General features: G+C 36.5%; 1 protein-coding gene and 1 pseudogene across 5 annotated transcripts in view; both read right to left on the bottom strand.

Annotated features, from left to right (window-relative positions):
* The window catches only part of LOC138349641 (ATP-dependent RNA helicase Ddx1-like), a 30,892-nt pseudogene extending 27,731 nt beyond the window's left edge, over positions 1-3,161 (bottom strand).
* Positions 3,162-10,582: 7,421 nt separating this feature from the next.
* LOC123749573 (calpain-A) overlaps positions 10,583-13,165 on the bottom strand; it is a 267,048-nt gene continuing 264,465 nt past the window's right edge. For all 5 annotated transcript variants that reach the window (XM_069303392.1, XM_069303393.1, XM_069303394.1 and 2 more), the window contains one exon: positions 10,583-12,641. Coding sequence is in view for 1 of the 5 variants with exons in the window: in XM_069303394.1 (XP_069159495.1) it covers positions 12,556-12,641 (86 nt within the window). In the remaining 4 variants the exon portion in view is untranslated. The remainder of the gene's footprint in view (positions 12,642-13,165) is intronic.

The raw sequence follows: 13,165 nt of genomic DNA, 5'->3' as shown, positions 1-13,165 counted from the left end.
CAATTTTAACAACATTAAAAAAAAAATTGGGTATAATTTTTGTTGTGCACCATGAAGTTATCATATTAAACAGCTGCACAGTACATGGGCTCATTTCTTAGACAAGTATGTATAATACAAGTATGTTTAGGGCAAGTATTCACAAATGAAAACATTAAAAAAAAGTTAATATTGCAACCATACTAGTTTTCCATGCAATACAATTTACTTTAAATCTCTCTATAGTATTTACAGGGAATATACAGTGCATAATCATATCATACCATACCCAATGAAGAGCAAATAAAACTACTAGTCCATTTCAATTATTATTTACCAACTATATTTACTCAAGTACAGTATTTGAAACACTTTATTGAGTACAGCGTTACATAATGTACAAGAGAATCAGCAAACTTACGTCCAATCCATCTCTTCTACAGCCTTAGCTATTTCTGGGAGTACACCCATTTCTGAAAAATGAATATTATATAAATTTCATAAGCCAAAGTAATTGGTTAGTAACAAAACTTTTAATTATCTTGTTTTAGACTTTTGAGGAGGGGGCAGCATTAGCCCAGAAAAAAAAATGCAAAACTATTGTATTGTTCTAGCAGGTTATAGGTATAAAAAAATAAAACCACTACAATATTCCATTCATTGCATCATTCAAACTATGTAAATATAAAAAAAGACATGCACTCATCTCTCACTCTAAGCAGTATCCAACTGTTTTTTAAGACCTGTATACAGTGCTATCTCATGAATTGTCCACCATAATCAAATACTGTACATGCACTCCATCCTTACAAACTGCTTCCACCCAGCCACTATTTCCATAACCCATTTGCTGTTCACACTCATTTCCTGCTTCCTCACTAAGTTTGCCCCACTATCATCTTGGTCCTATTAATAATAATAAAAATAATAATAATTTTTATTTAGGTAAGGTACATACATACAATAAATTTTTACAAAGATTGGTTGACTTATAGGTAGAGCTAGTACATACAATGCCTAAAGCCACTATTACGCAAAGCGTTTCGGGCATGATAAACTTAAATGACAAGCTTAATACTAATTGAGCATAATGAGTAGAATGAAAACAAGAAATGATTCTCCTATCCTGTCAGGGCGCCTGACAGCTGGGTGGACAGCGCTTCCGATTTGTAGTCCTCAGGCTCCGGGTTCTATCCCCGGTGGAGATGGACACAAATGGGAAAAATGTTTCTTTCACCCTGATGCCCCTGTTACCTAGCAGTAAATAGGTACCTGGGAGTTAGACAGCTGCTACGGGCTGCTTCCTGGGGGTGTGTAACAAAAAGGAGGCCTGGTCGAGGACCAGGCCGCGGGGATGATAAGCCCCGAAATCATCTCAAGATGACCTCAAGATATCCCAACATCTCAAGACCTCAAATTCACACCAACACACACTTGCTTATCTATTATCTACTACTGTATTTATTTTTTTACTTGCTACTATTATCCATTCATTCAACACGCCCAAACCCACCTCGGTACATACTCTGGGATCCTTTGCTCCATCAGCTTTTCCATATTTTTTTTTTTTTGAGAAATATACAAGAGTTGTTACATTCTTGTACAGCCACTAGTACGCGTAGCGTTTCGGGCAAGTCCTTAATCCTATGGTCCCTGGAATACGATCCCCACAAAGAATCGTTGTTACAACCCAGTACACATTTTACTGTTGAGTTAAACAGAGGCTACAGTTAAGGATTTGTGCCCAGTAAATCCTCCCCGGCCAGGATACGAACCCATGACATAGCGCTCGCAGAACGCCAGGCCACTACAGGTGTAGTCTTACCACTACACCACGGAGACTGGTGTCTCTCCATGATAATTTCACATATACTGCATTCAAGCTCAACAAGCCCCAATGTAAGTCAGAAAACAGAATTCACTTTTCACCCATAGGGTTATAAGCCCATGGCACTGCCGACCTGCCAAAGCCCTAAATTCCAAAATATTGCTAGTACAGTATTGCAATTTAAAATCCAGCCATACCACACATACAACCTATTTTTCAATACAATTTCAATATTTTCTGGCTATTTATGCTAAATATTATTGTAACTACGCATTATTGTAGTTTATACCATTATTTCAATTTGTGACGACGTGTGTACAAGAGGCTGACATGCCAGCAAACTCTCCAGGCAACAATCTGTCTTGGATAAGTCGCTCCACAACATTGACGCTTGGATCGTCGACTTGATTTGGCGTCACCTGCTCTTTATTTTCGTCTAATTTCGTTATAAAAAGATACTTTTTCGGATTAAAATTATGTTTTTTCATGTTGTATGTTCAGCACCACATTGTAATGAGTAAATATATCATATTTATTCAAAATATTTATTTAAATATTTATATAAATATTTATTTTTAAAATATTTATTCAAATATTTATTTAAATATATCATAATGAGTAAATATATCATATTTATTCATTACTAACGTATTGCCAGGAAGTTTTCTGAAGCGTGTGTAGCATGTGCTAGTTTTTGGTAATTAGACGGACCCTGTAATTACAGGGTCCGTCAATTAATTGTAATCACGGTCCGTCTAATTACCACAAGCTACACAAGCTTCACAAAGCTTCATGGCAATACGTTAGTAATGAATAAATATGATATATTTGCTCATTATAATGTTGGTGCTGAATGTACAACACGAAAAAACATAATTTTAATCTGAAAAAGTATCTTTTTATAAAGAAATTAGACGAAAATAAAATGCTGGTGATGCCAAATCAAGTCGACGATCCAAGCTTCGGTTAGGTTAGGTTAGGTTTGGTTTAATTAAGTTAGGTTAGGTTAGGTTAGGATAGGTTAGGATAGGTTAGGTTAGGTCAGCCTAACTTAACATATCATATTTATTCATTACTAACGTATTGCCAGGAAGCTTTCTGAAGCTTGTGTAGCTTGTGGTAGCTTGTGGTAATTAGACGGACCCGGTAAGTCTACTACGGGCTCACCATAGCCCGTGCTACTTGCCCCGCTCCTGTGTCAGGCAAGTTACGGACTCACCGTAGCCCGTGCTACTTGGAACTTGTTCCGAGTAGCTGAATCTATAACAACAACTTTCTTGGCTTAGGAGTTGGGATTCCTGGTTAAACATTTACAAAGGGTGGGCGTCTGGTAATGCCTCTTGTGCCACCGCGGAGAACACTTAACACCCTGGGTGGGTCCTAACTTTATGGCAATATCCCCAGCGCATAAGATGGATGCAAGCCTTTGACTTCTTGATCTGAGAGTCGTGTAGTTTACACTACATTGTGAGGTGTCCCTATCATCACTTCCACGGCAACAAGATAAAAGGTTTTTACTGGTATGATTTGTAACTTTGTCCCTCGAGCAGTGTAGACCTTTTCCCATCTCCCACAAGTGCGGCCGCTGTTTCATCTTGTTCCAGCTTTATTTATTTATTTTTATTATATTTATTAATTTATTTTCAAGAAGGTACATTAGGTTTGTGAGAGTATATAACATTAGTGTTCTTACATTTAATCTAACAGATAAGGTAAGATACCTGGAGAGGGTCTCTGGAGTAGTTCTACTCCCTGAGGCCTGGATACAGTATGAGTTTGAAGCACAAGGTAGGAAATTGAGGATGAAATTAGGTACTTTTTGGTTTTACTTTTTAATAGGGCATAGGTTGGACAATTTTTTAATGGATTAGGAAGCGAGTTCCATAGACTGGGTCCTTTTATCTGCATGTAGTGTTTGCTCAGATTTACTGTAGCTTGACTGGGGATATAAAAAATATCCCCAGTCAAATATTATTTCTGGTTTGGAGTTTGACTTGACTTCCTGTTGTTCACAGTGCTTGGTACCAGTTCTTCCACATGTATAGTTTGGGCAGTTCCCATGTACTATGTCCTTGTTTAGTTAAAAATAAATTTTGTGCCCCTCCCCACTCGAGAGCATGCATGACAGCAATGTTAAGTTTTCCTTGGATGATCACACATCCCTTGTGATACCACCCCAATTGATTCATAATGTTTTTTGGGTACATCGTGCATATTGTTCAATAATATATTTTTCGCATGTCCTTCAGCATGCCCGGTTTTCCAGGATTGGGGCAGCTCAGCATTCCTGCACCAACTGTGTGCACATAATGATCACATTAACCCAGAGGCACCAGTATCCCCGAATTTTTCTCTGCTTTAAATTTTTTATTTATTTTATTTATTTATGCATATACAAGAATGTACATAAGGAATGTGAGGATACAAATATGGTAATTACAGTCTTGTAAAGCCACTAGCACGCGCAGCGTTTCAGGCAGGTCCTTAATCTAAGAAAATTTTAAGGAGGTAAATACTTGCAAAAATTTATAGACAAAAAAAATGATAACAGATTACATGGAATGAAAAAAAAAAAAAAAGATGAGAGAAAATTGTAGGTACAGTATATTAAAGCACATAGGTAGCTAAGATTGATTGCAATGACAGCTTAAAATGGTAGTTGACAACAAATTGGTAGGCACAATACAGCAGAAACAATATAAGATTGATTGCAATGACAGCTTGAATAGTAGTTGACAAAAATTGCTAGTCACAATACAGCATATGGCTAGCACATAAAAGAAGACAGCAATGTAACAGACAGCATAATGACCTTGTCATGGAACAAGGGTGCCCAATACAGAAGTGCAGGTACTTCATACACTAGTTAATTTGGTTTTATTCTAACTCTGGTTCCTGTACAACTTTCCTTGCATCTGCATCATTTGTCATCACACTGTTCGTATCCTGTGATATCCTTGTTCGAGATATCACTTGTGCCCATGATGAGGTGAAGTATGCTGCTCTTGTAGCCATTCTGCCCCTCCCCCTCCTTCTGGTGGGGCTAACGAGCAGAAGTGCTAGTTGGATGAATTAAGTGTTGCTTATTTGTTTTCTTCCTGGGGGAGTTCTTGTGCTTTTTTTGGACATAGGTCGCAATTTTCAACAGATTGTGGTCTGTTTTTGTTTTGCCTATCTTTCTTGGTGCAATTATGGCAGTATGGCACTTATGACGTACTTTAAACGTAAAGTGCTCATAGGCCATTGCTCCCTGCGTGCCTCTGAGGGGGCCAGGTTCTGGCTCATGGTCCCATCGTAGGCAAATGGACTCCTGTGACTGATGACTCCAAACTAATATAGCACATATCAGTTCGCATAGCCTCAGGGAGCCTCTGAGGCTCGTCCAGAAAAGGGAGTTTCATTACAGTCAACACTATTTTTTTTTTAATAGTGTTGCTTGACTACGTTTTATATGTGGTTTCAGTTTTGATATTTTCATGTTTTCCATAATGCAGTACCTGGAACTTATCCTCATTAAACGATCTCTTGCCCATTGAAAGTCTTGATTAACATTGGATTAATGGTTTGCTGTGTCCTTTATACAGGTATTGTCTACTATCTTGAAAATCCTAGTGCCATGTGCAAAGGATAATGCAGTACATTAGTTTGTATCCTTGTCTTTGTCTGATATGAAGATTAGAAAAAGAACTGGAGCAAGCACAGTATCTTGGGGGACTGAGCTTTTCATGGTGGAAGACCTGAATTTTACTTTATTGACTATTACACTCTGGATTCTATTCATGGGGAAGTTAAAGATCCATCTCCCTACTTTGCCAGTACAGTAGTTCCTTTTATGCACATTTTGTGTGCATAATATCATGGTCAAATTCTTTTTTAAGGCTTTTGTGAAATCTGTGTACATTATTACATCAACGTTTTGCTCGTCTTCCATGGCACCTAAGGTTAGTATCATTCTAGCATAAAGTTAGTATCAGTCTAGCAATTGTAAAAGGCAGGAGCAACCTGTTCTGAACCTATGTTGTCTGGGGTTATGTAGATGTTGTGATTCCATGTGTTTGGATCTTGTTTCTTGGCAGTCTTTCAAAGATTTTTATGATGTTTGATGCTGGAGCTATTAGTCTATAGTATATCCTTAAAAAAGCAAAAGTAATGCCAGTTCATAAAGGAGGCAATCTGGCAGACAAACAATTATTTTTTATTTTTTTGAGATATATACAAGAGTTGTTACATTCTTGTACAGCCACTAGTACGCGTAGCGTTTCGGGCAGGTCCCTGGAATACGATCCCCGCCGCGAAGAATCATTTTTACAACCAAGTACCCATTTTACTGTTGAGTTAAATAGAGGCTACAGTTAAGGACTTGTGCCCAGTAAATCCTCCCCGGCCAGGATATGAACCCATGACAAAGCACTCGCGGAACGCCAGGTGAGTGTCTTACCGCTACACCACGTTAGTGGTTAATGTCTCCAACATTCTTAAACCTATATTGTTTGCTGACGATACTACCCTCATCTACTCAGACCCCAACCCACACACTTTAAATAATGTTGTAAATAATGAATTAAAAAAGTCCGTTTATGGATGTCGACCAACAAACTCACACTGAACATAGAAAAGACCTACTATATCTTATTTGGAAGCAAATCAACAAATGCAATTCAGCTTCAGATAGACAATGTTAACATCAGCTATAAATATGATGGAAAGTGCCTTGGCCTATACTTAGACAAGAGACTCAGCTTCAGCACCCATATACAGTACAACACATAATTATGAAAGTCTCTTCAACAGTTGGTATACTCTTTAAAATCTGATACAGTGGAACCTCGAGTGACGAGCGGCTCCAGTTACGAGCATTTCGAGCAATGAGCAAGCCACTCGCAGAAAATGTCTCGACTGACGAGCTTTCCCTCAATTAACGAGCGTTCCCGCTGGTTCTCGGACACCACTGACGACAGTTTTGTTGTTGTTTCACAAGATGAGTTTTCCACATGACGAGCTCTGTGCCGGAACGGATTAAACTCATTAATCGAGGCGCCACTGCGTTACAGTATGTACCTAACTCTGCTCACCTCTCACTATACTATGCATTAATCTATCCCTATCTTACTTATGGAGTCTGTGCATGGGGTTTAACCACTGCAAACTACCTCAAGTCCATCATCACCCAGCAAAAATCTGCCATCAGAACAATAACAAACTCTGCTTTTAGACAACACTCAGCCCCCTTGTTTAAATTTCTAAACATGCTAAACATAAATTCACTCCATACATTCTCTTATGACAATTAGATTTATAAAACCCTTTTCTTAAGTGCAAACCCTGCTCTGAACTCTTCCTGGACAGCTGTAATAGAACACATAATCATCAAACCAGAAATAAATATATCTTTGATATCCCCAGAGTCAAACTGATTCTGTGTAAACACTCTATGCAAATAAAGGGACCTGGTCTATGGAACGCACTCCCTAAGGATTTGAAAAGCTGTCCAACTTTTGCCTTATACTAAACTAAAAAATACCTTATTTCATCTTCATAGTTTCCTACCTAGTGCATTAAACTCGCATTGCATCTAGTGCTACCCAATCCTCCAATATTTGTACCTATGTACCTGATATCATGGTTATGTTGAGTGCATATGCTACTGCATTATTCCTTGAAATGCTCCTTAAATTGTGCTACAATGAAACAATTGATAACCCTCCAATTTTACCGTAATGTACCTACTAGTCTTTGTCATTATAGTGTATTCATTATTGTGTATTAATCTAATCTTTGTTTATTGTGTCAAAATTTCTTACAACATACCTGTAAACATTATTTGTCAAATTTGCTGTAGATTATCTACTTAAAATTATCTGTTAGATTACAAACTTGCCCGAAATGCAATGCGTGCTAGAGGCTTTACAAGAATGTAAAATCATCATTGCTATGTACTGTACTCTCTTAACCCCCAATATACCTTCTTGTAAATAAATAATAAATAAATAAATGAGCATTCTGTAGGTGCAACCACAACGTAGCTACATGCTATGTTGTAATTACCTCATGCTATGTTGTAATTACTTAAGTGTAATTACCTAAATGAAGTTATAGGATGAAAGCTACGCTCGTAGTGTCCCATCTTCCCGGCACTCTGTCATATAACGCTCTGAAATTACTAACGGTTTTGGCCTCTACCACCTTCTCACCTAACTCACTGTCTACCACGCTGTTTGCGAAAGTGAATTTTATTATATTTCTTTGGCATCTTTGTTTAATTAGTTTAAAGCTCCACCTCTTGTTCTGACCTCTGTTGTTATGACCTCTTGTTCTTTAAGCTCCAGGTCTCGGAAAATCTTCACTATCAATCTTATAAATTCCTGTTACTATAAATTCCTGTATGTAGTGATCATATAATAATAATAATTTTTATTTAGGTAAAGGTACATACATAAAGAGATTTTACAAAGTTTGTTGGCTTTATAGATAGAGCTAGTACATACAATGCCTAAAGCCACTATTACGCAAAGCGTTTCGGGCAGCCTCATATTGCCTCATTTTCTTCAATCTTCTAGTTTTGGCATATTTAATGCCTCTAATCTCTCCTCATAGCTCTTGTCCTTTAGTTCTGGGAGTCACTTAGTGGCATGTCTGCGCACCTTTTCCAGTTTGTTGATGGGAGTTGTAGTCGACTCTCAGTGCCCTCATGGCTCTGGAGTCATTTAGCCCTTTGCATCCTGTGGTAGTTGAAATCCAATATTGACTGTTTCGTATCTCTAGCAGATGACCCTTTGAATTGACAGATGGCAGTTGAATTTTGCTGGGTTCCCAGCCATATTGATGTTGCCTTGTATGAGTGTGTGGACACTGCTGTTAATGAGAACATTTGTATTTGTCCTACTTCCCAAAAAGTGATTTCTTATTTAGATTTCTTGCCAGTCATTCATTCCTCAATTTACGACTGTTGACAGGGTTGTTAGTCTGGTGTTACAAGTAACAAACTGTTCACTCTTAAAGATAACCTATTTCCTTGGCCTTCCTCCTACCACCGTAATAGATGGTGGGAAATGGCCCTGGCTAGGTTTTGTATTGACCCCACATGCTTAACTCATGATCACTAAATGGAATGCTATCTTGCTCATTCTCTGAACTGTAATATCAAACCTAGTCATGCAACTCCTTGTAGAATGTCCTGATTTTCAGGAAGATTGTGTGGTTTGCTTTTGTAATGTCCCCTCAGGGTCATTTGTCCCTCAATAGAATTCATGGTGAATCCGATACCTTTGATATCACTCATCTTGTGTCCTATTGTTTTCGTATTGGCATCCCGAGTGATAATTAGCACCTTTTACAGACCCAACGACACAGACTTCATAGTCTTCCTATCTTGGTGCCTTCTTTTGAGAATTACTTACTTCCTAAAGGAACATGAAGTGCCATTGGATGATACGTAGATGCACCAAACTGAGGCTGTATGTCTCATTCTGTGAACATGACCTGCATCTGGTTCATTGGTATCTGAACCTTGTACATAGAAGACCCCGACAGTGATAAAGACTGTTTCACCATCATCAATAAATAATTGTAGTTACTTCGTTGTCATTAAAACTTTGGTCTGGCCTGGCCTGGCCTGGCCTGTCCGTGCATTCCTGAGCATAACCTTTCTGGGCTTTCAGTGACACTCATGGATCACTTGGCAATGGGAATTTGTTTTTACAAACATTACAAACAATGGGAATTTCTCTCAATTATTTGTTGGTTTATAAGTACATATTTGGTGTCAAACTTAAAAATTACATTGTCTGGAGAATAGATGCCAAAAAAAAGTATATTTATAATAGTTTATGCTCCTCTCCACACGTTCCTGAATGTAAACATAGGGTGCTTGATAGGTTCCAGTGAGGAGTGCATAAATATATTTACAATCCCTTCATCTTTTCTCAGTTATTTGTTGGGTTATATTGTAACTATAAATTGGTGTTAAAATGTTTACAAATGAATACTTTAGAGAGCAGATGCAAAATAAAAATGTTTATAATAGATTATTATACACAACAGCAATAAATACAGTATAAGAATATTTTGTATTCACCTAGTTGTGCTTGTGGGGGATGAGCTCTAGCTCTTTTGGCCCGTGTCTTGACTGTCAAGCAATCAACAGACCCCCCCCCACACACACACACCCAGGAAGCAGCCCGTAGCAGCTGTATAACTCCTAGGTGAACAGGGGCATCATCGTAATAGGGTATGTAACAGGGCATCAGGAAATAAACCTGCCCATTTGTTTCCGCCATCGCCGGAAATTGATCCCCAGTCCCTAGTATTACAAGTCCCGAGCGCTGTCCACTCAGCCGTCTGAGTGGACAGTGTGAATAATAATGGTTGTTTTAGCATAATCGGAATGAGAAAGTGTTAAGTAATGCTGTGAGCAGCTGCATGCATTGCTCATGGTTGTTGTCTTAGTACCGAGGCCCTCATACCCAGCAAGGGTGTCCTTGATTTTTTCCAGGATGGAGTACTGTATGTTTACTGGAGGCTTGAGGAAGTGGATGCAAGCCCAGTGTACTCGCGGGAATTTTAAATCCTGTCCAGTACTTTAATACATCCCTGGATGTGACATGCAGTTGAATGGTTAATGAAAGAAGGTAATTGAGGTCAGTCAACTTCCTTTTCTGATATATCTCTACTTGAAGTTAGGATATACTCAGTCTACTTGAGGATATATCTCTACTTGAGGATTGGGGTCCTCAATCCTACTTGAGGATTGAGGTTACTGGAGGTATCTAAACTCAATTTTCAATTGCATAAGGTGTATTTTTGTTAAGAATTATCCTGATATACATTGTTATTATTGTTGTGAACCAAACAAAAAAATTTAGTTCTCTATGGTAAATGCTACTTTTCAAGAAACAATTGAATGATAAAAATCAGATAGCAATATTATATATATATTTTTTAATATATATATATATATATATATATATATATATATATATATATATATATATATATATATATATATATATATTTGTAAATTTGATGAAAATACAAAATAAGTAAGCAACATATAAGTAAAGAGGTTGGCAAAATTAAATCATGTAATCTAAAGTAGTGTGTTCTACAGTGTTGCATTACTGATAGATTTAAAAATAAAATTTCAATTTAATCATCAAAAAGATACATACATATATATATTTAATACAATGTGTATTACTGTAATAAATATCTGCATATTTACTCATAATGAGGACTCGTAATTGTATGGTTAAAGATATTTGTAATGCGTGCAGATGGCTTCACAATATCCACCGCACAACAGTACTCTTGAAGTAATAACCACAGATGGCAAGAAATTAATATCTTTCATATCCAAACATATTTGCCAACCATTTTAAACTATCAGTTTTGAGAGCTACAGATGCTTAAGTATATAGATATAAAAGTTAACGCAGTTCAATACTAATCCAAACATTTGTTTTGTGTCATGATTGATAAGAGAATATTTTCAAATATTATGTACCTGCTGATATTTATTTTAAAATCAAGATTCGATCTAAAAGTCAAATATTTCAAAGGAAATTATGCTCTACCTAATTCAATACAGTATATAAAAGAAGTCTTGACAGCTTCTATATGCTTATAAGTTACTTTCATGAAAACATTTTAGCTAAAAAATATATAGCACCATAACAAGTTGTGAATCTGTGGACACTGCACCGTATCTAAAATAAAGAACATCTTTTAAACATTTTTAACGATAATGTAGCATGAACGAGCAGTAACACTGATGATGGATGCTTTAGAAATGGATGGATTTAGTGTGTTCTCAATCCATTGACAATACATGTGTAAATATTAGTACTATTTACATCTCCGTGAAAGATACACTTAATCTAAAAGCATTCAAGACCACTCAAGCAACAGCCTTAAACAAATAAACCGCTAAAATCTATACAAAAATATTACAAAACATGCACTAATACCCTCTTTAATAAAAAGTGGTCATGTAGAATTAACTACAGTAAGATAGTAACAACTAAGTGCAGTAATTATAAAATACTGACATATGTAAGTTATTCAAAGATACTGACAGTGTAAGCATCGCAGATTTATTCATAGTGTGGTCACAAACATCACTACCTTAGCCTTAGTTCCTTTTATTCCTTAGCTTGAGGAAAAACATTTGATCTGATGACTATGAACCTAATACTTGCATCAGAAGCTTAAAGTAGTAGCTTAACCCGCTCCAGGATCCGTGATAAACATAGTATAGGGCAGCCACTTTAAATACACACATGAAGATTATACCTGAATCTTTGATTAAAATTTGTGCGTTTTTTCGACCATTTGAGAGCATCCATATTAGATTGAAAACAGTTTTTAATACAGTTGTTTCTATGTTTTTCTGGGATCTCTTGACTAATCACATTTCAAGCCAAACATGTTATGGTCTTATTTAAATGTTACTAAATGTAGATTTATTGAGATTCAACAAGTATGGATATTTATGGCTAAAATATGTTTTTAATTAAAATACAATAACATCACAATTGGAGTTTGCTTATTGTTAAATTGAATGGCAGTTTTGCATATAAATAATTAAGACGGATTTACAACCAATATTTCCTACAGTTAAAAGTAAGTGTGCAGTAGCATTCTGTACAGCTGTTGACTGGCAACGATCAGTGTCTGCTTGGTGCCAGTGTCTGCTGTCATATGGCAAAATTTGGAGACACTAGACCGTCACAAGCAACAATGTTCTGTCTTTAAGAATACATAGTATTCTCGATCCATTCCTCTAACGTGAAGGTGGCACTTAAGGTCTTCTCTGGATCCCTCTCTTGGAAAATCTCTGTAACAAGAAAAATATATATTACTATTTGCTAGAGGTTATATCTCTTCCTAACTGAAAAAAGGTAAAATTATTAGGCTATTCATACTATTTGTGTTACGTAAGTCATATTAATTCAAACTGATGACTAAGTCGATCAAACCTATAAGTCTGAGGAAATTTCATGAAGCAAAATGAAACAAAATACAGTAGTTACAAAAATTAAAATTCATCATTATGTCACTCCAATGCATTTTTCATTGCTTGCAAGTCTATCAAACACTACATCTTACATTGTAAAATAATATAATGGTGGTACAGTAGTTAGTACAAAGATCATGCATTAATATTTGGTGTTATTGATAAGTTATTCTCAGATTTAATTTCCTATGACCATGCAAAACATAGGAAAAAAAAGTTGCACGAGTGGCATAAATAAAACAAAAATGAATTCTAATAAACGGCAAATAATAGTTAAACATGATTAAAGTACCTCTTGAAGTACAGTATAACAAATTTCATGCCTTGTGTTAATTCTGTTACTG

The sequence above is a fragment of the Procambarus clarkii genome, chromosome 50 (genome assembly GCF_040958095.1).
Source record: "Procambarus clarkii isolate CNS0578487 chromosome 50, FALCON_Pclarkii_2.0, whole genome shotgun sequence".
Classification (NCBI taxonomy): Eukaryota; Metazoa; Arthropoda; class Malacostraca; order Decapoda; family Cambaridae; genus Procambarus; species Procambarus clarkii.
Note: the sequence above shows the minus strand (reverse complement) of the source record. Positions and strands in the feature narration are given on the sequence as shown.